This window comes from Excalfactoria chinensis, chromosome 4 (genome assembly GCF_039878825.1).
Source record: "Excalfactoria chinensis isolate bCotChi1 chromosome 4, bCotChi1.hap2, whole genome shotgun sequence".
NCBI classification, from domain to species: Eukaryota; Metazoa; Chordata; class Aves; order Galliformes; family Phasianidae; genus Excalfactoria; species Excalfactoria chinensis.
Genome location: NC_092828.1, coordinates 84,032,769 through 84,058,001, shown reverse-complemented (window position 1 = coordinate 84,058,001; position 25,233 = coordinate 84,032,769). Strand labels below are relative to the sequence as shown.

The window sequence follows — 25,233 nt, the reverse complement described above, 5'->3', positions numbered from 1 at the left end:
CTGGGTCCCATCCTGCAGAACTGCTTCAGATCACGGTGCACAGCCAGGCTCCCTCTTGTGTCTCCAAAAAGGTGCTCCATGGGCTGAAACAAACTGCTTTCTGTAGGGTTTCTATGCTGTCAGAGCAAGGCTTACCCAGCCTACAGATCTGCTGGCCTTGAGTTGTCAACATGCAGCAGTGTGGGCTGAGACATCTCTGCAGCGAGCTGTGTGACAGCAAGTGGGACGTGACCTCACCTGGTGGGTACAGGAGTCCTTCCAGGACATGGTGGCATCTCGTTTGGGTATTTCACCTTATTGATGTTCACCCAGAGCAGCAGGTTAGTGCAACGTTGTGCTGGAATGGGCTGGTTCTTTTATTTATTTACTTCTATCCACACCGTTGCTGTTCTGGTTGCATTAAATGGGCATTTTTTGTGCATAATTACCAAGGAGTTTGAGTTAATATTTATTCAGATTAGGTTTAGAATATGGTATAACCTGCCATTTACATGTGTTTTAATTATATCTTGCTGATGAAGGTGGGCATTGCTGAAAGAAGAGCACAGCCGGTCAGCTCTTTGCTTCATGGAAACGTATGCGAGGTGCTCTTTGTAGCACTGAACACAGGGATATTGTTTCCTTTCATTTTAACCTGGTGTTGGAGGTGTAAAGAGATACTGCCAGGAGAAATCTGTGCAGGGGTTTTTCCGAAGATGAGGCCTGTAGGAACTCCTGCCCTGTGATACTTTGTGTCACGGTGATGGACAGTCTTGCTTCTGTTGCACTTAGGGCTGCCTGATGTGGTGTTGTGGAGGGTTGGTTGTGGCAACTTCCCTTTTGGTCTGCTATAGGAAGCAAGCTGCTGTGTGTGTGTATGTGTGTGTGGCATCCCTGGGTATTCCTGTAGGAAGAAGATGTTTCTTTTCCTCAGTTAAAAGGAAAATAAAAGCTCTTGCTGATAGGTGGAAGGTATCACCTGTTAGCCTGTGGGGGTGTAATGTGCTCCCATCTCCTCATTTCCTCCTGTGGAGGTTTTAGGGGAGTTCCTGAGTCAGATTTGGAAAGCATTGGCTTTTAGGTGGCTGCAAGTAGGCAGAGCTCTGCAATCTTAGGAGTGATGCTTTTGTTTCTCTCATTTAACCCAATCTCATAGAATAGGTGTGTCTGGTGGAGGTGCATGGGAGAGGTTCTTGTGGCTGAGGAATCTCTTGGCTCTCAGCTTTGGGCTTTTAGGATCTTGCCCGAATCTGCTGTCCCATTGCTGTAGTTGTCACCTGAATGTTGTCACCAGTGTCACCCAGCTGTGCCCTCCTGGGCAATGGAAACATGCTGTGGGGTTGGGGGTGGGGAAAAGGGGCTCTGGGGAAGTAGCTGGCCCCAGGGAGCACTGAGTGCTCCTCACACTGCCTGAAGGTGTGCCTGGCTGCCAGCTGGAGCTGGGGCTGCTGTCTCCCACCCTGGGTAGCAGCGTGGTTCCTTGTGCATTAATAAAACGATTGTCCATGGGCCAGGAGGGAACCATTGGAGAACAACCTTGCGGCGAGCTCGGAAAAGCAAACGAGCAAAAAAACTCTGGCAGTATTTTTAGCCACTTCTAATGTCATCGAGCAACTGGGAGCAGCGGGGGGCAGCTGGCAGTGTGCAAACACCCGCTTGGGAGCAGAGAGACTGCTGGGAGATGGGGCAGAGAGAGCTGGGGCTGCACTGTGCTCCGTCAGCCTGCAGAACTGTTTCATTACAGCGGTGCGTTGTGTCCTCGTATGCAGTGTGGTTACCGGCAACTGAGCGCAGCGGTGCGGGCTGAGTGGGAGTATCGTTTTCCTTGGCAGACACTTCATAGAAAGTTCTGTTTTTTCTGCCAGAATAAGCAGTTGTTACATTCCGTACGATTCATAGTCTAATTATTATCTATTGTTAAAATCGCCTTAATTATCAGATGTTTCCTTAGACGTGTAGCTGTTTATTAAAAGGCTGAATGGGAGTGTGTACACTGCGCAGCTCAGGCCTCCTGCACAATGTTTTTAGGACTGTTTTGTAATTTCAGGGAGATTTTCTGTGGCTTTCGTATGTCAACAGGCTTTTTATTCTCCCCGAGACTGCAGCAGAGCGAGGCGCCGGGCAGAGCTGTCGTGCTGTGGGATGCTGTGTGATGCTGTGTCTTCCTGCACTGTGTGTTCATCCCTTCTGGGCGAGGAGCAGGGAATGCTGAGGCTGAAATTGGGCTGTGAGCCATGGGCATGAGGTGATTCTGGTGGGAGAAGGTTTGAGATGAGGGTTTCTTTTTTCTTGGAGGTGTAGGTAAGCAATGATGGAGGCTGGAAGGGTCCCAGCAGGGTACTGGTGTCTGTAATGGTGGGGTGGGTTGGCAGCTGCTGTCCTGGCTGTGTGCAATGGGTTTGTCTTCGGGGTGCAGCTGGGTCTGTATGTCGATGGAGAAGGTTTGGGCAGCACCGTGATGGAGAATCACGGTAGAATCATTAACATTGGAAAAGACCACTAAGATCTCCCAGTCCAGCCCCCACCCACCCCACCGTGCCCATCCCCACATCCCTCAGTGCCACGTCCCCATGGTTCTGGGACACCACCATGAACGATGACCCCAGCACTCCCTGCTCTGTCTGCTGCAGAATCTTTCACCCCCTTCCAAAAAAGAGCGATCCTCGGGACTCATTCCCTGCTTTTGTTCTGCTTGCCCTTTTTTTCCCATTCTCTCTCTCTCTTTTTTTTTTCCCCTTTCCTTTCCAAGGAAGTCCTTGTTAACCAAAAAGCTCTGTGCCCCCCCCTCCAGCTCCCGGGGGCGGGGGGCTGCCAGCACTGGTCTCCGGGGCAATAACCTCCTCGCATTCCTCGCATTCCTTCTGCTTTCTCTTTCTTCTGAGATTATGAAGATAACTTCCTTCTCCCATTGCTAAGCAATGTGAGGGCTCAGGAAAACTCTTGAATTCTCGCCCCTGCTCCCTGAATTACCTTGTGAGCTCCATGAGCTCCCCTGTAGCAAACTCTTCCAGTCTGTTTGCTGGGATTTGTGCATCTCTGGAAGGAAGCCGCTGCCTCCTTTATTGTTATTTCTAATCGCCAAGCATTTTAATTAAAAAAGAATGACTTTGTTATGGCCTGTCTCACCTGCTTCCTAGTTTAAAGACTTTCCTTAGTGTTTCGTGGACTACTTTCCCTTTCCAGCAGAGGTTTTTGGGATGTCCACCCTTCTCTCAACTGTCTGGACCAAAGGATTTTGAGGGAGCGTTTCTCTTAATGTTTCCAATTGTGAAGAGTTGAGAATTGTCTGGATTTTAAGCAAATTCAGATGGGAGCAAACAATGATGAAATGTTTAAAATATGTTTCAACATTTTTGTGGGAATAGGAACTGCTCTTTTATGGGCCAGCTTTCAGGAGGTGAAAATATGTGGCCCATACACATTGTCGGCATTGTTGCTGCTTTTCTTCCTTCTTATTTTTTTTGTGTGTGAATACTCATAGGAAATTGGCTTTGGTAATTGAGTTTCTACAGAACCACAATATCCAATGGCTGTTCCTTCCCTGGGGTCACAGTTAGGTTAGTTGAAGTACTGCGCAGGAGGTTTAACCTCTTGTGGTTTGTAGTGCTATTCTAGAAATTGCTGGTGATTTGGGGGTGTGTGAGAGCAACAGCTTCACAGGAAAACCCCAAATGTCAGGGTGTCTGGATTTCAGAGAGCTCTGCGAGTGCCAGGCACCTCGTGGTGCCTTTGGAAGAGGCAGCCCAAGTCTTTATGGCCCATTGACTCTCCTTTAGAAAGAAGCTGGAATAACTGTCCGTGTATTGTTTACCTGCATTGACTTATAACATCCTCCTGCTTCAAAACACCTTTGTTTTGGGTCCTGCAGATGCCAAGCTCGCTGGGTCGCATCGCTCTGCAAGGCTGGCATCCCCAAAAACTATGGGATTTGGGGGATTTTTCTGGCAGGAAAGAGCCAGCTTTAAGAAATTATGCACGAGGGCTGGAGCTTGGTAGCATTGACTGTTAGGTATAAAAATCCCTGTGCTGCAGGATGCGATGACAGGCAATGATAAATCGCTCTTGGCTGGTGCTACAGGTTTCAATAATGGTGTTTTAGAAAGATTACATGGGTTTTAATACAAACTTCTTGCTTCTCTGTACTGTTCATTTTGTTTCCCTTTCTGAAGAGCAGAGCCTGTTTGGATTCAATGTAAGGATGGAGCCAGGATTTTGTTGGTTGGAAACGCTGCTTTTTACTGTTCCTACAAACATGAGGATCTTGTTGGAGTGCCTTTTAGCCAGCTGGCTACAGGGAGCTGCTTCACAAGGTGCCTTGTTGTTTGTTTGTCAGCTTGGAAGGTAACTTTGCCCCATGGAAGATGAAAGCTTCGCCCAGTTCCAGTGGGTGCTGTTACAAAGCAATTTCCCTGAGATAGGGAAAGACTTTGTGTGATAGCAGCGAGTGGGGAAACAACCTCGTGCACATACCCTGGGTTTCCTCGGCCCATTCCCATGAGAGGATAGGGCATCAATGTGATCAAAGGCACCAGAACAATTAGAAACCTGCTGAAAGTGAGTTCCCTTGCCAGGTGTGCGTGGGTACCTGGCTTTGCCTTTGCTCTGAGTTGTGGAAGGTGGGGTTAGTTTATTTACTTAGTTTTGTTCCCAGTGAGGTTGCAGGAGGATAAAGGACTGTTTCTGTAGCTGGGGTCTGCCCTTTGCTGGGGCGTGGGAATAGCAGTGTGTGTCTGTGGGCTGCTGCTGCTGGCTCCTGGTGGTGCCAGGCAAGGTGTTCCCCTTACTGTGGTACCTGCTGTGGTGGCAGCAGGCCTGGGGCAGAACGAGGTGACTCTGGTCCCACGGCAGGGCACAAACCTTGTGTGCAGATAAGGGCATAGCGGTGCCACTACTCGTGTTTGGGTGGAAGGAAAGCAAACAAGCTGGGTTTGGCTCAGTGCAGACATTGAGCTGTGGGTGCTGTGGGACCATGTGCTTTTTTTCTTACTAGGGGGAAGAAATTGCTTTGGTAGCGTCTGCTCATGATTCAGTGCTGTTTACGTAATAGTTGAGGTTGGCTTTCATTAGCTCTCATAATAAGAGAGCTTTCCTTTAGCACAGTTACTTGATGGTTTGGTTTCACAACATCCCACTGTAGCACAGAGGTGCTGTGGGGACCATCACACTGGGCTGTGTCCTCTCTGCAGGCACAATGACACGGTCACTGCTCCTTACTGCAGCTTCTCAAAGAGCCAGGTAATGGTTTGGGTCACCTGGGCTTCTTTACAGAGTGGGGTTTCAGTCCAGTTTGGGTGATTTCTCAGTGCAGTGTTTATGTCTGCACTAAGAACTGTTGGTTTTAGCTAGTGGTGAGGGTGGAAAAACCATCAACCTGCTTCCACCAGCAGAAAAACCAAGGGTCTGTTGTGTATTGGAGACACCAATTTGCTCCGCTGGGGTTGTTTGGCTGTACCATGCATCCTTGCCCATGCCAAGGAGGGGGGCTGGAACAGAACGATCTTTAAGGTGCCTTCCAACCTAAGCCATGCAGTGACATTCTTGGATTAGCTGCTGATGCCTCACCTTGGTGCAGCCATGTTTGCTTTTCATGTGTGAGTGAAGGAAGGGTGGTGTTGGTGCACAGCCAGCGGCAGCTGCTGCTACCTGAGCAGAGGTGCTGGAAACTGCTGGGGATGCAGCCCAGCCCAGAGTTCTGTAAATAAATAATGCTGCTTGGCAGAGCACACAATAGCCCAAGTGCTGCCTTTTGACGAGGTTTGGGTCTGGGTGTTTTTTACCATAACAGCGGGTGTGTTGTGAGAGAGGTGGCAATGCTCTCAGCCATGTGGCTTCGGGTGATTAATGTGGGTTAATTGGAGAGCGGTGGCTTGGCGGGCAGAGGAGATGTGGCTGGTTGGAACAGCAAATGGATGAGGCTCGGGGCTGTTCTGCCCCATTGAACCCACCCTGCTGAAGGGATGCAGAGAGCAGAACTTTGCATAACTCAGCTCTCTGCTCTATTAAAGGCTCCTTTATAAAGGGTTGCCAGAACAGCAGCCTTTTCAGCAGCAGAAACCTCCCTTACCGGGAAGGCTTCGAACAGAAACTGGCACTCCTGGCTCCAGGGCTGGCGCTTTCCAGCAATCCTAAAGCTGGAGAGAGCTCAGCGAGCTTACCAGGAATAGTTGTGGTGAGGAAGGGTTAATTTCTAGGTATCAAAATACGCACAAAAGGTTAAACGGGACTTCCTCCTTGTCAGTGAATTACGGCTTTAAAATATTTGCATTCTTTCCTGAAAGATTTAGGAATAATTATATAGCACTCAGGGGCAGGGCATTGCCAGATAAACTTAACAACTCTATAATTTGTACTCGAGGCAGGGTTTCCTGTAAATGATAGCTTTGTTTAATTTTACAGTGCTGCTTCCAAATGTTTGCAGGTTATGAATTGCCAACCAAACTGGACCTGTGAATCTGGAAGGGTGTTTGTTTGTTTGTTACTGGAGATGACCAAAGCTGCTGAATTAGGCAAAAACTTGGCATCTCTTTTAAAATGTGGAGGTATCCTTTCCCATGCAGGGATGCTGAGGTGGGCAGGTGAGAGCACGGGGTGTGCAGCATTCCTGCTGCATGCAACAAGGCCCTGCACTGCTCTGGGTCCGTTCCTGCTCGGCATTTCTTCCTCTGGGGTCGGGAAAGGAACGCCGCAGTTTCAGGATGCATACTTTATTTCCATTACTCAAAGCTGGAGTCATGCGTGGTTACAGCCAGAGACACTTCGGCAGCTCTGGGGATAACAAGATAGCTGACAGATTGGAATGCGGATTTATCAGGGGTAAAAACTGGCAAAATTCCTTATTTCTGATTCTTAAATAGAGCCTCCGTGCTTCTGCTTCACGAGGCCACCATGAGCTTTAACCCTTCGTGTTTCCCCAGCAATATGCACTGAGCTGCATCCATCCCTGTTTTCTTTGACAGCGTTGCTCAGTCTCAGCTTGTGGGTGTTTTGTTTTAAACAGTGAATCTCTTCCAGGAATGTTTTCAATAGGTTTTTATTTTCGAGTGCAGGACTTTTGCACCGCACGAGTGGCTGAATGACCACAGAATGTAAATTTTACTGTGTATTGCCTTTGGACCGGCAGTTTGAAGGGCTACAGGACAGTTAACGCAGCAGGATTATGCCATGAAATGTGCTTCCTTCGGGTTGGATTAATCTCCATTTCTTTTGGAGCAAATCATTTCTTTTGGAGCAAATCGTGTTATCGGCTTTGGTTGCACTTTGCTTTGGAGTTACTTTTCCCAGCCTTTGCTAGGATCTGTATGTTGCTATGAGGAACAGGTCATCTTCAGCACTCTGGCTTCATAGTGATACACCTGTTTTAATATTCTGAGATACCAAGCAATGTCTTCTAGGGAAACAAGTTAAGAACGTCCACAAGTCGAATAGAGCAGAATCCCCCATTTTATGGGAGCTCGGTGCAGAAGAGAAGTCAGGCTGTTCAGCAGGAGAATTCCAAGTTAAAACTGAACCTGGTCCTGTCTGCAGGGTGGCTGTGTTTGGAGCTGGTGGTTGCTGCTGTGGTTGTGTGTCTGCCCTAGAGGAGAATGAAATGAATTTCACTTTTTATTTCAAAAGGGGAGGATTGCTCAAGGATTGCAAAACACTTTGTTTTGGAAAAATGGCTGTTTGGAAATTGCACGGGAGCAGGAGAGGGGCTGCCTCTGAGTTCTTCTTGGCCTTTTGATTGCTGCTCATTCATGGGACTGGTCTGTCCCCACGTGGACACCCCGATGCATGGGACCCCACGTCTCAGCCCTGCCATCATTGCTTTGTGTCAGCACTGGGCTGGTAAATGCCTCCCCGCTGCAGGACTACTTGTCCTTCCTCCATTCTTTCCTTAGCTGAAAACGTTTATAGAGTGCTGTTGCCTCAGGTGGTGCCTGGGTAACAAAGCAGCCCTGGGGTGAGAGGAGGGAGTCCTCTACCTGCTTGGAAAGGACTGAAATAGCAGGGAAACATCCAATTCTCATTAGCACTGTTGACTGTCCCAGGATGGGTTAGGGGTGGTTCTGGCATTTATGTCCCTTTGCTGTACCAGCCCCTTGATATGCAGGCATAAGATCCCCAAGTTCAGCCCCAACCCACAGTTGTGTCCCTCCGTGCCACATCTCCATGGTTCTAGAACACCTCCCTGTGCAGCCTGTGCCAATGAGTTATCACTCTTTCAGAGGAGAATTTTTCCTACTATCCAACCTATCTTGCCATTATTGAATCTCTTTGTGCTTCCCTGTGCTATTTGCCTTTCTGTAAGCGGACTTTGTGCTGCCTGGGACAGGGATGGCAAAGGTCCTGTTTGCAGTTCCCCCAGCTGAGCCAGGCTGATTAGGGACATGCTTCAAAAACAAAATCAAACATTTTTGATACCTACCAGTAATGCCCCACTGGAGCATTAAGATAAGATTCTGGCAGCTGGGCTGGTTGTTTTCCTACCCCACTGGCTGAGAGTCCACTTTGCTGCTGATGCCATGGTTGTAGTGTGAGGTGAGGTGGCCAAAACATGAGTTTGGTGGTGGGAAGTGTATGTGAGACCTGCGCTCAGTGCTGAGCTCTCCCAGCCTTGCTCTTACCAGAATTCCCACAGAACTTGTGGTAGTTTGGTGGTTACAGGCAGGAGACCTTCTTGGGCAAGGTGTATAATTGATAAGACGAAAGGTAATGTCCTCAAGTTGCCCCAGGGAAGGTTTAGGTTGGATATTAGGAAAAATTCCTTCTCTGAAAGAGTGCTGAGGCATTGGCATGGGGCTGCCCAGGGATGCTGTGTAGTCTTCCTCCCTGGAGGTGTTCCAGAATCATGTGGATGAGGCACTAAGCGACACGGCTGTGGGCATGGTGAGGTGGGTTGGGGTTGAACTAGATGGTCTTTGGGGTCTTTTCCAAACTTAATAATTCCATGATAGGGAAATCAGAAGGGTGGGATTGTCTTAGAATTTAAAGTGGCCTCCTGTGTTCTCCAGCCCTCCTTGTGGGCAGTTGTCTTCTGCACCCTCCATCCGGGACCCCCTGGTCCTTCCTGGGAGAGTTTTACTTGAACAGAGCTGGTGGCAAAGAAGCTGGCTTCCAAATTGTTGAAAGGATTTGAGAGCTATCTATGCTAATTGAGGAGGAGTGCTGGTGTGAACCCGCAGGCAGATAACACAGTGTTCACAGCTGCATGGGATGGCAGATAGGGCTCCGTGGGGGAGGGAAGGGGGAATTTTTAATTCTGATATATCCTTATCTTAATCCTCTCTCCCACTCCCCCCTTCTCTCCTTTTGCTGGATGGGTTAAACCTCTCAAGCTTACCTTTGCACAAATATGGATGGCTGCCTGGTTCCAGGCTGGGGGAATACATGAGGGGTCTGTTCCACCAGCAGGATGGTTTTTGGACATAGGTCACATTATGTGGGCTGAGCACAGTGCGCTGCTTGTGTGAGCTGGGCGCCTTGGACAAGAGATACCCAGGCAGTTAGAAAAGGAACGCTTGGTGAGAGCAGCAGCCAAGGGCTTAAAAACACATTTTTTTTCAGGTAAAAAGCTTATTTACAAACTCTGCTGTGGTCTTAGCTCCGATGTGATTTATTTAAGGAGAGATGAAGCTGAAATGTGAGAGATGTGGGCATAGATTTGGACTGTCACCAGTGCTGGGGGCTGCGCTCTGGTCCCAGCACTCTTCCTTCAAAACCATCACTACGGGCTGCCTGTGATGGCACAGGGCTGCAGGGATGGCTTCATCCCACGGTGGCCCAATTTCAGGGCATTTCAAAGATCACGTTGTGCTTTTGGTGCGGGACTTCCTCTGTCTCCAGTTGCGCTGCTTATTTGCCTTTCTGCCTGTAACATTTTGGGCTCAGCCATGTGTGGTTTGAAGGTTTGTCATATTTACACTAGCAGTTCAGCTGAAAAGCAGCTTTTCTTCCTGGGAAAAGCCAGGAACCACTAATGTGCAATCTTTGTGTATAAAGTTGCCTTTCTCTGCTTATAAACAGTGGCCCAAGGATGGATGTGCAGTTGGACCTGTTTAGATTTAAATCTGACCCACCTCCTTGTTTTTTGTGCTGACTTTCCCTTTGAGGAAGATGTTCTTTCCTACCTTTTGCCACTGCAAAAGGTGTGAGTTTTTAACCTTTAAATCTGAAGAGTTGGGTCTAATTGCAGTGTCCTGCTGTAAATGGCATTGTATGATTTTCCTTGCAGTGATTTCCCCATAACGCACCAGTTGCTCAGGAACCTCCCTTGTAGCCTTCCTGTTGGTGGCCCAGCTGACTGGGTTGGATGGGGGCTGTATTGTGGCACACCTCAAGGTGTAATGGAGATGGTGAGTGCTATGGTTGGTCTGTCTGTCTTCCATTCTGTAGAGAAAACGGGGTGTTTATGGCCATCTCTGGTCTGCTGAGGTAGTTGGTGAGTGGAGTAAGGCTGTAAGTCCTTGTGTCACTGAGTTAAGTTGGGGTGAGTTTTTGTTTTATTTGAGCTGTTGGCAGTGTGAAGAAATAGAATATCCTTGGACAAACGTACTCTCCTTTTAAGCTGGCTTGGATGCTCCTTGTCCTGTTTTTGATGTGTCTCCTGCCAAAAGAACGCAGCTTTCTCAAGCTGGATCCTGGGTTACAAGTATTTGATAGATGCAGAGAGCCCCTTGCATGTAACTATAGCTTCTGCTAAGTGTGGCATCAGGAGTGGGTGAACTGCCCTGCATCCTTTGCCCGTGGAGCATCCTGTCTGAAACACTGGGTCCAAAACCTGGACAAGCTGTAGGTCTGGTGTGCCACAGAGAGAGCTGTTAGCTGGTGTTTGGGCTGAGAAGCTTGTCCTGTGCTGAGCTGAACTGGGGAAATAGCTGGGCAATGGCAGACGTGGAGCAGAGTGGGTGCCTTACCTTCCCCTGGCTGGGAAAATGTCTCATGGAAAACATTCAGCTTGTAACTGAAGTTTCATTTATGTCTGCCAGAACCTGCTCTTGGACTGAATGTTGTTTTCTAAGCAAATGGGGCTTTTTGGTCCTTGAAGCTGGGAAGACTGATTGCTGTACCGCCTTGCAGTCCTGGGGAACAGATAGCCATGAGCTGGTGAAAGCAGCTGTGTCTCAGGTGGATAGCAGCACTCCAGAGCTCTCTAAGCTCCCTTGCTTTGCAAGCACTGCTTGCTTATGTGTGTGCTTCCACAGAGCTCTCTGGTCGCCCCTGTCCTTCAGACCACAAACTGAATGTTAAATGCTTCTTAAGAGCCAAGCCATCTTGGAAAAAAGTATGAATGCAAAACACATCTGAAAAAGTCAGCCTTTTGTGTATCTTTTTCCAGTGTCTCTTAACTTGCTGTACATTCTCAAGTTATCTGCGCTGTTACTGTGCTTGGCAAGCCCTGTAGGCAGGGGAAGTGCTTATTCATGTGGGTTTTAGATAGATATAAATATAGTTGTGAAGTAGCATTGACACACGGAAATGTTCGAGGATGCTTAGAGAAGAATCAGCTGTTTTGTGATAGCTCTGTGTCAGCTCCTTACTCGGATTGTCTTTGCACAACCCAGTTGTAACAGAGAGAAAAGGATATAGAAAGGGATGCATATTTCTTTGGCTTAAAAGGAATGAAAAAGAAACGTCCACAAACCCAAACACACACACACACACTCACACTCAGCAAAAGTTTTGCACGCATCAGAAACAAAGGCACCAACATTTGCTTGTCAGAGCTAATAAAGTGTGCTTAGATCTTAATTTTTCTGCTTGATTTCACAAAGTAATTGAAACTTCCTTTTTGCTGCAAGGTCTTTCCCCCCCCCTTTAAGTAAGTATTCTTAAAAGAAAGTCTTTTGGTCAGTGAGTTTATGGAATTTTGCTGGGAAGGCAGACGCAGTTTGAGCTCGTTGAATAAGTGGTCAGTCAAAGCGCATGGGGAGGAATCACTCGTGTCTGCAAGTTGTCCCTCCAAGTTGAAAAACACCTAGAGCGAATAAACCTTGAACTAGAGGTTTTCTAGGAGCCTTTGAGCATGTAAGTGAAGCTTTTGTAATCACAGTGATCTGATAAAAGCTTAAAAACCCGGAGTACCCTAAAGAAAAGAGTAGTTAGAGCTGAGGTGACATGCCACATATGGCAAAGCGATCTTGCTGCCTCCTGGTGACCTGCACAAGAGGTGGATAACTCAGCTTGAGGGGTGAGGGTGCTGAAGAGATGCCATGCAGCACGTGGCCATGCCGTGCCCAAAAAAGCTCATTTAAGAGCAAAGTTTGGAGGAGGGACAAAGCCTTTGTTACAGCGAGGGAAGTCTGTGGCTGTGCTTTAGGAGCTGGCCGGCTCCTCATCCTCCAGTTTTAGTATGCAGATCACATAAACGTTGTGCCTCACCTCCCAGTAAGCATGGCACGTTGGGTTTTGGAGGTTAGAATAGGGAGGGCCTGCCAAACTGAGAGCAAACAAACAGCGAAGACAAAAAAAAAAAAAAGAGAAACACAAAACAGCAAACCCAAACCCGCAAATAGAAAACAGACCTTCCAGACTGATTGGCTCAGATTTATTTGAAGTACCACAAGTTAGCATCATCGCTCCTCTGGGGTGTGTCTCAACTCGGGCAATATGTTAAGCATGTGGTATCCAAGAAAATCATTTCGCAAGGAACTATATGGCTTTGTTTGTTCGTTTTATTTCTAATTCTTGTTGTTCTCGCCTTAAGCTTTGAATGGGAAGGATTAGGGCAGCCTGGGAGGGCTAATTTGCAGTCTTGACGTGCAGGTGCTGTTTGTGAAGGATTTGCTCTCTGTGACACTTCAGTTTCAGGGAGGCTTTTCCTTGGGCACGTTGAAGGGCTCTGACTGTTTGCTATAACTTCTTAGGCACGTTACTGTTAACTTTTTTCCATGTCCCTGCTGGAAGCAGATTTAAGAATAATGATGCACTTATTGGCTTCAGGAGGAAGTGGAGAGCTGAAGAGAGCTGCTGATAAGGTCTAATTTTACTTTTGGTTCTCAGGGTGTTTGGGCTGGAACGTGCCTCCTACCTGCAGCAATAGCTCAGCAAAGCAGCTGTAATACTGATTTCACAGTATTGGCTGAAACACCAGAAAGCTCCAAAGCTCCCAGTTGGAGGAATTACAGCTTCAGCCTATTAACAGCTGGCCATTAATTGGCCAGGTCTGGATGCCTGGACCGGGCTTGAAATTTTTAAGCTGAATCCCCTGCATGACATTTGTATTGTAAGAATGCCTCCCAAGGAAAAGCTGAACTTCCTCAGTGTTTTTGCCTCTCCTTTTTGGGACGGAGCATTGGGTCGTGCTGACACCATCTAATGCATTTGTTCTATCAAAGCTGTGGAAGTTCCCTGCCGCTCGGGCAGCCCAGTTCTGATGTTCTCTCCCATCCCAGCGGGTTGTTTATCTTTGACCAGCGGCTTGGATAAACTTCCAAAATAAATTAATGTAGCAGCCCCACTCGGTCTCCTTTGGCGGAGTGACTCAAATGTTATGCATATGAAAGCAGCCAGACTTCAAACGCTTCCCTTGGACAAAGTTTCCATAGTCGTCTCCTAGTGCGGCAAAGGAGAACGTTTCCTTTGCAGCAAATCTTTATATATATGTATTTAATCCTCCCTGCTTTCTGTTTTCATTTACCTCTGCTCTGCGCTCTCAGCTCACACCTGTCTTTCTGATTCAGAAGCAATCAGTGACGATCACTCGGTCTGCTGGCATTGCAGCCCTTGGGCTCGGGTTGGATCCAGGGGTCAGGCTGCGGGCGGTGGAGGCTGAACCTCCTGCTCTCAGACAGCACTTGCTTGCACGCAGGAATGCGGTAACAGGATTTAAAGGAAACATACAGAACTAACGAGGATTAAGGCTAATTGTCTGCCCCGTTCTGCGAGGGGTGGCAGGATGTGGCCAAATGGGGAGCGATGCAAGGGGAAAATCCAGTGGTTACGGTCTCTTCGTGGAGGATGTGCGTAGGTTTGGTTGGTTTGCTCTCCGTGTGAAGGAATGGAAAGTAGTGGGTTGGAAAAAAGTAAAACAAAGGGGTAGTTCTTCCTTCTTGAAGGCTTTGACTGTGGTGGAGCAGGCATTTCTGCCGTTGCTGGTCAACGTATTCCGAATGGGTGGTTCTCACCATGTCTGGGTTCTGTTTCAGCTGGTGTTGCTCTGTGCAGGGAGGTGACATCCCTCCCTGCCAGGCCTCAGCTGGTGCTGATAGGGTGGGCTGATGGACCTTGCATGCCACTGAGTTTGTTTTGAGAAATGCCATAATGGTGTCAGAGATGTTGTGGGTATCTTGCTTCTCCAGGCAGTTCGGGATGGGGGCTCTGGTCTTGCAGGGGCCACTGGTGTCTCTTGGCTTGAATAAGGGAAGATTTGTGAGTGTAGGTGGGCAGTGTTCCTGAGAGCAATCATTCTTCCACCATCCTTGGGCTTTAACCATTTTGGACAGAAGCGCTCAAAGCTCATGATTTGGAGTCTTTGAAGCCTTTTGGTGAACAAGGCAGATGTGTGGCAGCAGGGCTGGGTGCCCTGTTTCCTAGCACTGGGTAGCTGTTAGGTTATTAGCTGGGTTTGGCTATGCTTCAAGCCTTAAAGCTTTTTGTCTTTTTTGTTTATACTTTCCCCAAGCAAATGAATGATGGTTCTGCTCACAGAGGAGATGGAGCATTTCTCCTGGATGCAGAGCTTTTTATCACCCTTTTTTTCCCCTGTGAAGGATGGTGCTGGGTGCTGAGGTGTAGGTGGCCAATGGTATGTGGGTCACTCCATGTCTCTAGCAGCTTTTGGTCAGCCCTGGCTCTATGCAGCTCACCCTCACTGTCCCCCTTGGCCCAAAACAGCCCTGTGAAAGGCAGGATGAAGGAGCCCATCCTCATGGATGGGAAGCATCATCCTACAACTGTGTGGGGTTTTAGATTTGTACACAGTCCTTCAGTGCTACACTTTGCAATTGATGTGAAGGTGTTTGTTTTTGTCCCCTTCCAGAAGAAGTTTACCCCAGAATGGCAGCAAGTTCTACAGTATCTATTATAGCTCTTGAAATTATGAATAATCTTTGTGGAAGTTGATTAACCTCTTTGTCTCGTGTCCCAATTTATAGATTATGCAATTGTTTGTATAAAGCCCAGAGTAATATTTTAGTTTTAAGTCAAAAACAGGAAATGCTGGCTGAATTTCATGGACTTTGGCTTTTACTTAAGGGATTAAAAACATCTTTATGATTTGGAGCTTTCTTAGGTTTTTGCTTGCGTTAAAGCTGCTGGCTCCCATGCTGTTATCACTTCCATTCCTCTTGGTGCACTTTAACTCATGGACACGGCAGCTGCATTTTGGGCAATGGTGCATGCTTGTTCTGCTTTTGCAAACAGCAGCTCTTTGCTTCTTTTGAGCTTCTGTGTGGCATCCAAGGGTGTTGGGGGGCTGACCACAGGGGCACAGCACTGCTGGAGCTGAGCTGAGCCAGCAGATGACCGTGCTGCTGGCACGGCCCAGGTTGGGTACATCTCACAAGAAGCCACTGTGTGATTCTGAAGTGTGGTTTTGTGCATCGAGGCTGGAATCAAATATGTTTATAAAGAGGAAAAAAAACAACTTGCTGGAAAAGCTGTTGGTGCCGGGGTGTTGCTGTTCTCTGCTGCCTGCCTGTGTGTGGTGCTATGCTGTGAGTGGTGAGCATCCCGGGAGGTGCGTGCCGGTGGGTCTGGATGATGAGGGAGGAAAGGAGTTGGAAATGTCACGGGAAAATGCTGTTAGGAATGAAAAATATTCCAGTTCACATAACGGTGTCTGTGGCAGAATCCATTTGGGTTAAAAGCTGCCTTTTTTGGCAAATATCCCAAAGCTTTATGGAAAAAAAACAAATGAGCAGTTTTTTTGGCTTTGTTTGCTTTCTTGATGGGGGAATTTGAGGAACAAATGAGAAGTCTTACAAAGAATAACTGTCTCCCGGCCAGATCTCTTCTATTTACTCTTCCTTGTGCCCCAGGCTTCAGTAATTCTGTGTATTTGCTGTTCCAAATGGATTTTCTTTCCCTTTTAATTGCATAAAATTATACTCACTGTGAGTATAATTTGATTGTTTTCTGTTTGCTTTGTTTTTCTGGGGGGGGGGGGGAATGATGATGGTAGAGGGCATGTTATCCCTGTAAAATCTGCTAGATAAGTTCTGTTGAATTCTGAAGTCTGACTGCTGACTGTATGCAGGTTTTTAATGGGGTTTTTATCATGACTGTTTTATTTTTGGGTTTTAGTGTATCCTGCATTACTCTTACAAGAATACAGGTGGTGGGACAGGGACGGTCCTGGGGATGGATCTTCTGTGCAATGTGTGCATTGTTTTCCTTGTCTGAGAAGTAAACAAACAAGCAGGACGACCACAAGAGCAACAAAAAAGGGATAATTTTCATCACAAATTGCCCGTTGTGTACCACATCTCACTTAAGGCACGTATGCAGAGGCACGTTACGAGCACAATTTCATGCCTAAGGAATTCAGTGATAATAAGGAGGATTTGCATTTCCCACATTCTCCTTCAACAATGTGAAGTGGGGTTTTTTGGTTTTGTTTTCTTTAATTAAGAAACAATTCTTGGTTTTCATTGAAGTTTTCTGTTTTAGCTGGAGCCAGGGAGAATCCTCCAGTTGAGCAGGGCTCTTTTGCTCTCCAGGCTTCCTTAAATAATATGTTTAATTATGTACGTTTTCTTCTTGCCTTATTTGTATATTCAGGTCTTTGTGTGGTTTCTCTCCCTTTTGATGTTTGCAGAAATGCATTATCTTCATCAGTCTGGTTTACGTTTGGTGCGCCACTAATTGACTCAATATCCTGTTTGTGGAAATGAAAGTGCTCTATCACAGCAGAGTTTGCCAGGGTGTCAAGCCTTGCAGCATTTAGGCCACCCTGCTGGGGAGGGAGTCGGTGTGGAAATGAAACAGCAATGATGTTATTCGTCAGGTAAGCAGGTTTCTTGGAGACAACTGGAAGGCTCGCTGATGGTGTTGGTGCAGCGTTGGAGCCTTCTGGAGCCTCCATAGTTACACCTAGGCCTCACTCTTGCCCAGAGTAGGGTCAATTCTTGATGTTTTGGGGCAGCTGAGGTGGGAAATAGGCTTTCATCTTGTTTTGGTTTTAAGAACTGTATTAGGAGCCTGGGATTCCCTGAAATCTCTCATGTTGGCTTCAGTGTTGACCTAGGCTTGGATTCTTCATGAACATACCTGTGTTTAGTTTAATATTGATTACTGGGGTGCATTTGGCAAGAGGTAATGACTTCAAGTTGTGCCAGGGGAGGTTCAGCTTGGATATTAGGAAAAAAGTTCTCAGATGCACTGGCACAGGGATGCCCAGGGACTGGTGGGGTCACCATCCCTGGAGGTGCTCTAGAACCATGGAGATGTGGCACAAAGGGACGTGGCATGGTGAAGTGTGGGTCGAGGTTGGACTTGGTGATTTTGGAGGTGTTTTCCAACCTTAATGATACTCTGCTTCAGGGCCATGCTTCTTTGACCAGAAGACAAGCGTGACCATCAACATTTGGCCTCAAATGGCTGGAAGGCAAGGGACCTCTTTGTGTCCTAAGTTGCTCTTTCCTGAACAAAAATTAAGGCTCCTTAATGTGCATTTGGCTTAATGTGCGCACACAGACATAAATCTCTCTTGTTCTTTTCGGTCCCTGACCCTCTTGGCAGTAAATTTGCAAACCTGAAGCTGTCAGCAAAGCAAAATGGAAAAATAAAAGCCAGACAGACCTTGGTTGTGTATGATATTTTAAGTAACTGTAGGTACGCGCGATGGAAATAATTAGAGTTATTTGTTGTGTTGAAGGGAGGTATGTCGCCGAGGCATTGTGTGTGCTGGCATTCCCCATGCCTGCAAGATGGATTAGCAGCTGAGTTAACAGACGCAGTAAAGCTTGACCGAAAATAGTTCACTTGTTGTTAAGCGTAGGTGAAAGGGCTTTGGTTTGGGTATCAAAGAGTGTGTTTTGACTGCTTGACAAGTTTGCAAGGGGGAGGAAAAAAATCATTTCTGTATTATAAGCTTTCTCTGTGAGTCTGGGGAATTTTTCTGTGCCATTAGAGTAATCAGCAAAAAACTGAAACACATTGATTAATAACCTAAGTGGAAGCGCATAGGAAACAAGTGGCTTTAATATTAATAAGGCAAATAAAGCATTTATATAAAACGGTTGCTAATTGAGTGGGATGTTAAATACACTGCACATTGGCATGCATTGCCAAATTGCTCTACTTCCATAACCAGCCCTCAGAGCTGACTGAGAGAGACTGACCTGCATGAGAATGGCTTCTGGTCTCAGAACTGCTGGGTGGCTGGAACATGGGCTGGGCAGACAGACAGCTGCGATGGTTGGATGGATAGAGGGTTCCTGGGGCTGTGAAAGGGCTTGATGTGGAAGAGGTGGGGAGGTGGTTGAAGTGTGCAAGCTCTGTTTGAAATTGTGACTCAGGTTGGAAATAGCATCGTGTGCTCAGGAGCGTCAGGGAGATGTGGTCTGAAAGTCCCAGCCTGGTCAGACCTGCTCAGAAGTTTCTAATTCTGTGGGCCGTGGCGGATGCGTTGCCTCTGTTAGCAGAATCTCAATGCTGTTTTACATCTCTTCCTTCCTGGCACGCGACCATCTCTGCAGGAGTATTCTCCATAGGAAAATAAACACAAGTGCCAGAGCAGCACTGCTTTAAAACAAGCAGTGAAGTCTGACCAACTGGTGGAAAAGGAAAGCACAGATAGAGCCATCCACTCAAAATTCAAGTGTGCTGCTTATACCAGGCAACAAGCTTGCCTTCAAACGTTATTCGTATGTGAGACAGCCCAGGAGAAGGCAGTAGGGTTGCCCTGGGTGTCAGGCATTGCCTATTTGAAACTTAGTATAATTTTGCCTAAAAGATTACTGTGACAAGGTGCTATCCATGCTTGTGTAGCACTTTTTGTGAGCAAATATCTGAAAGCATCGCAAGCAGCAATGGGAGCAACGCAGGCCCTGCTGACGGCTTACAGGCGTTATGGGCTGTTCTGCAGGTGCTGAGCATCCCCTGCCCCTGTAGCCAGGAAAACTGGCAGGCTTCTGGTGTTTTGGGTGCAATTAGAGGTGGTCAGGTTGGGTGGGTGGTTCGATAGCCGTGTCTTTCTCGATGACTCCATGGGAGTCGATCACAGTCTCACATTTTTCTTTATTCTTTTTGTCCCTTGTTAAAATGGGGCTGGAGCAGCAGAGCTGTGCTCAAGGGTGATGCTAGTGTTTCTTGTCATCTTTGTTGGGGGGTTTTGTAAAGCCTCTGTAGCATGTCAATTATATATGATGGGTGGAAGCCTAATATTCTGTGATAATTAGAATGTAAGTCTAGTGTGAAATCGGATTAGAGTCCGGCATTACAGTCCAGGATTCCTTTTGTAGTAGATTCAGAGGAAGTCATAAAGCTCTTTTAAAGATGACACGAGCTGATGTGTACCAGAGGGGCAGTGGTGGGGTGTAAGATGAGGTGCAGGTGACCCTGCATGCCCCTCCTGGAACTGCTCTCGCCTCTAAATGCTCCACCAGCCTGGGTTTTTGCACACAAGCACCAAGTCCAACAGCAACATCTCTGACCATAAAGTGCTTTTGGCTCCTTGACTGAGCTTCAGTGAAGGGCTAGGCTGTGCACAGGAGAGTTTTCAAGAGGTGACATCTCTCTGCCTCCCAGTTAATGGCTTCTGAAAGTTGCTTTTGCAGCCAGATATACTTGAAGTATGAGCTTGGTCAGGGCAGTGAGGAGCAGGGTGGGAATGGCATGTTTAGCCTGGGAGTCCAGAAACAACATTTTGAAAAGGTCTTGGAAAATTGTTTGGTGAAGGGAGCTGCTTTTTGAGATAATGGAGCCCCTGAGTTCGTACTGCACAGTTACTCATTCGATGAAAACATGTTTTCCAACATGTTGCATAACAGTTGCTTGATTTGGAAGAAACTTCATGTGCCTAGAGCCTGCTAAATGTGGCGTTTCTGTAATGGCTTAAATAATAAGTTTGTGAGATTACCTTTCTGAGTGCATTTCCTTACATCTACAGATGGTGACATTGTGTACTGTTGCATTTCTATCTTTAACCCCTGTTCCATTCCCCAGAGGTATATTGCTAACGAGACAAGGAGCAAGCTTAAGCTTCTCTTCTAGTTTTGGTCCATTGTTTCTCTCGCTATATATGTGTAATATAAAATAGATATAAAGTCTTGCTGTGACAGGCTATGGAAAAGATCTGCCACAAGTCCTTGACAAGTTGCAGGTATGGTGCACATGTGCAGTAGATATTTAGAGTAGTTCTCTGCTACTTAAGCTCTTTTTGCCACACAGCCCTCAATGTGATGATTGCAAACCCTGACAAACAATTCAATAAAAGCGTAAGTTGAAAGGAAGCTGTGGCAGAGTTATATTTTGCTGGGCTCATATGGTGATAAATTACAAAAGCTGCGGAGTCTTTAACACTCAACAGTAGATGAAGGGTTGCCTTGTATGGGCATTGTTTGATGAGTATCAACTTGAGAAATAATTATTGCCAAATGTGTCCTTGACAGCGAGCACACACAATGAGTGCTCTTTATGTAATATACATAAACATTAGATGTCTGCTTAAGTGGGCCTAAATACCTAGTTTTTCACTCCTTTTCCTAGAGGAGCTCTCGCTGCTAGTAGGAAGACCTAAGAGTGGCATCTTGGTTTGAGCTCCACGCTGCTGTGTTCTGGGTGAAGCTCGCACGTGGCAGCAAGCCCTGCATATCGGTGCTGCCCCATATGGAGAAAGCAGAGAGCCCTGCGAGCTGGTATGAAGCGAGAGCTAGAAATGAGGTTCCTCACAAGCTACCAGTGGCTGTTGCTTCACTCAGTCACTGTTACAGAGGTGCTAAGGGGCAATCCTTCCTGTGGGAAAGTGTGGGCTTCAGGTGACTTCTCAATGCCATCTTCCACTGTGGCATAGTAAAGCTTCAATAAAAGCAGCCCACCGTCCTAAACTTTCTGGTTTTTTATTTACCACTGAGTAAAACAGTGCATCCTCCCCTGCATTAGCACTCAGTAGCAGGAGCTCCTCAGCTCCAGACAGAGCTAATTCTTGATCACAAGCCAAGACCACATAGTGCTGACATGACCGAGAAATATCTTCCATAATTAGATTGCTTGGTCATTCATTTTTGAATGCCTGAGTTGCATTTTGGAGAGTAATTTGTTAATGATCAACCAAATAGTAAATCAGGCTTGTGCAGATCCTATCAGTAGTATTCTTGCTTGGCTTTGCAGTGCGTACTGGAGAAGCACCGTGCAAATCTGAGACAAAAGGGATTAAAGAGAGGCGTTGCTTTTTTTTCACTTTGAAACGTTGGCTCCTGATTCAATACTCTGAAATATAAAACAATGTAATTCTTTTTCGAAGGCATCCGATCAATATTAGGTTTATTTATAACCTCACAGGCAAAAGTTGTTGCAGTGGCGAGTAAGCAGCAGGTTAATCTAATAGAAAAAGGCACTGTCAGATAGGCGAGATGTTAACTTCAGTTTAGTAGCGTAAATAGACATAAAAACCATTCCTTGTGTTTGTTGGGCTTTTAATGGTTTGTGTTGGTTGTTGTTTTTTGTTTTTTTTAATCAATCATTAAATTGGAGCCGTTGTTAAGCACCGCTGCTCTGGGGATCCCGAGGTATTTGTGGACAACTTCAGGAGCGTCTCTGAAGTGCAGTGAAGAAAAAGAAATCCTGCTGACAGTGGGCTTGAGCTTGCCAAGTAGGGTAGAGGTTTGCCCTTCCAACACAAAAGAATTACAAGTATGTAAATTGTAATCACCAAGGGAAGAAGCGCTTAATGAGAAATGGTACTGAAATCATGGAGTGCGTGTCAGCTAAAATATTCCCATCTGAAACCTAGGAAAGAAAAAATGAAAAATTCAAGTGTTTTAAAATGAAATGGGTTTGACATCTCAAGTCTAGCTGTTGCTCTAGCAGTAATTATCACTTCGCTGCTATTTATTTGTGTTCTGCAGTGTCAAGGAGGCTTAGTCACGTATTGGAATTGGAGCAAAAGGGATGCAAAGTGAAATAGCGTGGCCTTGCCCGGGGATTTGCTTGGTTGAATGATGGCTGGGGAGGCAGACTCTGTATGGCCAGGTCTCATGAGCACCGTGCCTTAGTCCCCATGCAGTGTGCTTGTCATTCTCCTTGGAGAAACAGGAGTGTGCAAAAACGCAGGGGAAAAAAAAGTATCTAAGGAGCCAGTGAGGTTTTTTTCCTTTGTTTTCTGATGGCTGTCTAAACAGGGATGTTTTCTGTGCTGGACTTTGAGCAGCAGACAGTCTCGTGCAATAAATTAGTTGTGGCAGAATTATCTGTTGGTCAAGGTCTCTCTGTAATGCCTGAGAAAACAAACAAGTCCTGTGGCACAGAAGGAAAACTGGTTTAGGAGAGGGCAGTCATAGAGATGGGATGTTTGTGTGTGTGTGTGTGTGTTTAATTAATATGTATGGTTTTCACTTTTGAAAAGTGGTCTGGAAGGAGAGTGGCCAACATTTCTAGGCAAGAAAGTCACACGTAGCGCTGTGAAGGTTTGGTAGCTGGGTGAATCATGCAGTTGTAGGCCAGATCTGGTTGCCTCGATCATGGTCTGACTTTGTTTTGCACAGAGCAAAAATAGCTATCGTTTACTGCAGACCTTTCTGATGGGGTTGCAGAGCAATTGGGGTGGCTCTTCAGACGGTATGTAGTGACACTCTGTGCCCTGCAGCCCTTGGGGTCAGTCTTGGTAAGCTCCAGCAGTGCTGGAGGTTGTTGCTAGACCTACAGTGGAATTCCCTCCATCTGTTTCCTTGTGCTGAGGCACTCGGGGGTAAGGGAGACACTGGAGTCCTTTACGATTCCTCTGGCCAAGCAATCTTGAGCCATAAGGCTTTTATGAGAGCTGATTTTCAGGGTGAGGGAAGAAAAATATGTTTGAAATCTGCAAAACAAACACAGTTTCACCCAAGATGATAGAAAACTGTAAAATGAAAAGCTGGGAAATGTAAAGTCTTTTCACAAGCAGTTAGATAAAACAAGTTGATTTTCATATCAGTGACATCTTTGATTCTTAGAATACTTCAGTGATAGTTGAAAGGAAGGAGAAGGAAAAAAGGATTTTTCTGTTCAAAAAAGGACCAGTGTCATTGATGTGGTGTATTATGTATTAACTGAGTGAACTGAAAGTAATTAAAACACCCTGGAGACGGTGCCACAACGGGACCTCGCACGCTGACCTCCTTGTGTCACAAAGGGAATTCCTCTAACTTAGAGTATTTTCTTCTCTGTTTTTAAGGCGACCACTTGAAAGTCTGCTCACAAGCCTACACGTGCTGCACTCAAGAAATGGAAGAGAGATACAGTCAACTGAGCAAACACGACTTCAGAAACGCCGTCGTAGAGCTTAGTAATCACTTACAAACGATGTTTAGTTCCCGATACAAGAAGTTTGATGGTGAGTGCAGAGACCTTGAACTTACTTTCCTTTGCATAGAATGCTAAGAATTCCCATCCTGTTGTTCTGTGTGCAGTTGCTCTTCTCTGCCTCCCCCTTTGCTGGGGAAGTTCATGACTCATTGCTCTGGTGTTGAGGGTAGCGCATGGCTTCTTTTGCAATCCCATGCAAGAGAAATATTTGCTGATTACGGTTGTTTGTTTCCTAAAGAGAGATCTTTTTCTGATTAATCTTCCAAAAAACTGTACTGCTGTTAACTTAAGATTGCAGCGAGTTTGTTTGTATATCCCTGCGGTGCATGTGGTTGTAACGTGCACATCTCACAGACCCTATCCACAAAAATGCGGATCTTTCCCAGTCTGTTATGAACCAGCAGGGTTTGTATCAGCTCACTTAGCCTTTGGGGCTAAGTAGAGCAGCAAATAAATAAATACAGAGATGTCTTTGTGTGGAAACCGAGGGTTCAAGTGTGATGCAGGGTCAGAAGCAAAGTGAACAAAGTCTCGGCCGAGTTCCCATCGCTCAAATGACACCAATTGCTGACTGATAAGCAAATGTCTGGTCTCCGTGTTGCCCTCAGATCAGCAGAAGGGCTGTGCTTTCCTCATAGCCTGATGGAAGAATCTCCCTATTGAAATAGCTGGTACTCACCTGTGCCAGTGTCCTGTATTCACTGTGTGCCATAGCATCATGCTTGCTCCTGCATGGGCTGTCCTTGGCAGTGGGGATGAGGTGACACCTAGATGCTAGTGAATGTATCTGATGAGTTAGGTGGACTGGACTGGTTGTCAGGACTTTGTTTTGTGTCCGTATTGCATCACTGCCATCTGTTAGCAGAGGGTGATTCCAATGCACAGTTGTTTTTTTTCCCCTTGTTTGGTTGTTAGTAGAGAATCCATGTGAACCAACACCCTGAAATCTGTGCCTTGAACCTCCCAGAGACTTCCTCTTTGCTGCTGCAGCAAGTAGCAGCCCCTTTCCTTCAAAAGAAGTTGGCACCTGTGAGAAAGAAAAAGTCCCTGAGTATGAAATTGCAGTGAGTCAAAGTGAAATTATGCAACCCTCTTGATAGCATCTAAATCTACTAGCTGAGTATTTCCCTCTTAAACCTCTGTTGTCTCTACCTGCTGCTACACCAAAGGGGTGATAGAGAGAGAACCAAAGTGTCTAGACTTGCAAGCTTATTAAATAAAGAGCAAAGCACTTAATGAAATCCAGTCCATAGATAAGCCCTTTGAAAGAGGCCAGAGGAACAGCATCTGCTTCACCTTAAATGAACAACGAGGCTTCTGCATGAAAAAAAGGGCATGCTCAGTTCACAATATTAGCATCCCTGACATGGTGCAGTTGTGTTGCTCCTTTTGTCTTCTCGTTTTCATGGTGAGAGATGGCTACAGGTCTGTGTGACAAGAGGAGGGCATTAAGCTAAGTTGGATCCCTCAAAGCACAGTGCTTCAGTCTGGGGGAGCTTTGATAGGGAGCCCTGCGAAGCTGTTCTGTTGGCACAGCATGGTTCTGCCATCAGCAGCTCTCAGTGTGCCCGCTGCCGCCCTCACCACTGTGGCTCCTCTGATCTTAATCCTGGGAGTCCTTGAAAGGCAAATTTGGAAGCGGATAGAGTGATCCTGTTCCTGGAAGCTAGATTTGCTGTGCCCAGCCTGCCCCTGAAGCATGCTTCTCTGCCCTGTTTGAAACTAATGAAGGAGAATTAGCAACTTCTTAAGCTTGTCCCCAAGCCTGACGCTCCCATCTTTGAGCATTTGTTAATATCAGATCTAAATCTTCATTTGCTGTAGACAAAA

General features: G+C 46.5%; 1 protein-coding gene across 1 annotated transcript in view; it reads left to right on the top strand.

Annotated features, from left to right (window-relative positions):
• The window catches only part of GPC4 (glypican 4), a 62,998-nt gene that overhangs the window by 2,133 nt on the left and 35,632 nt on the right, over positions 1-25,233 (top strand). Inside the window, exon 2 of the mRNA XM_072336186.1 lies at positions 23,273-23,431. Within this exon, the coding sequence (XP_072192287.1) occupies positions 23,273-23,431 (159 nt within the window). The remainder of the gene's footprint in view (positions 1-23,272; positions 23,432-25,233) is intronic.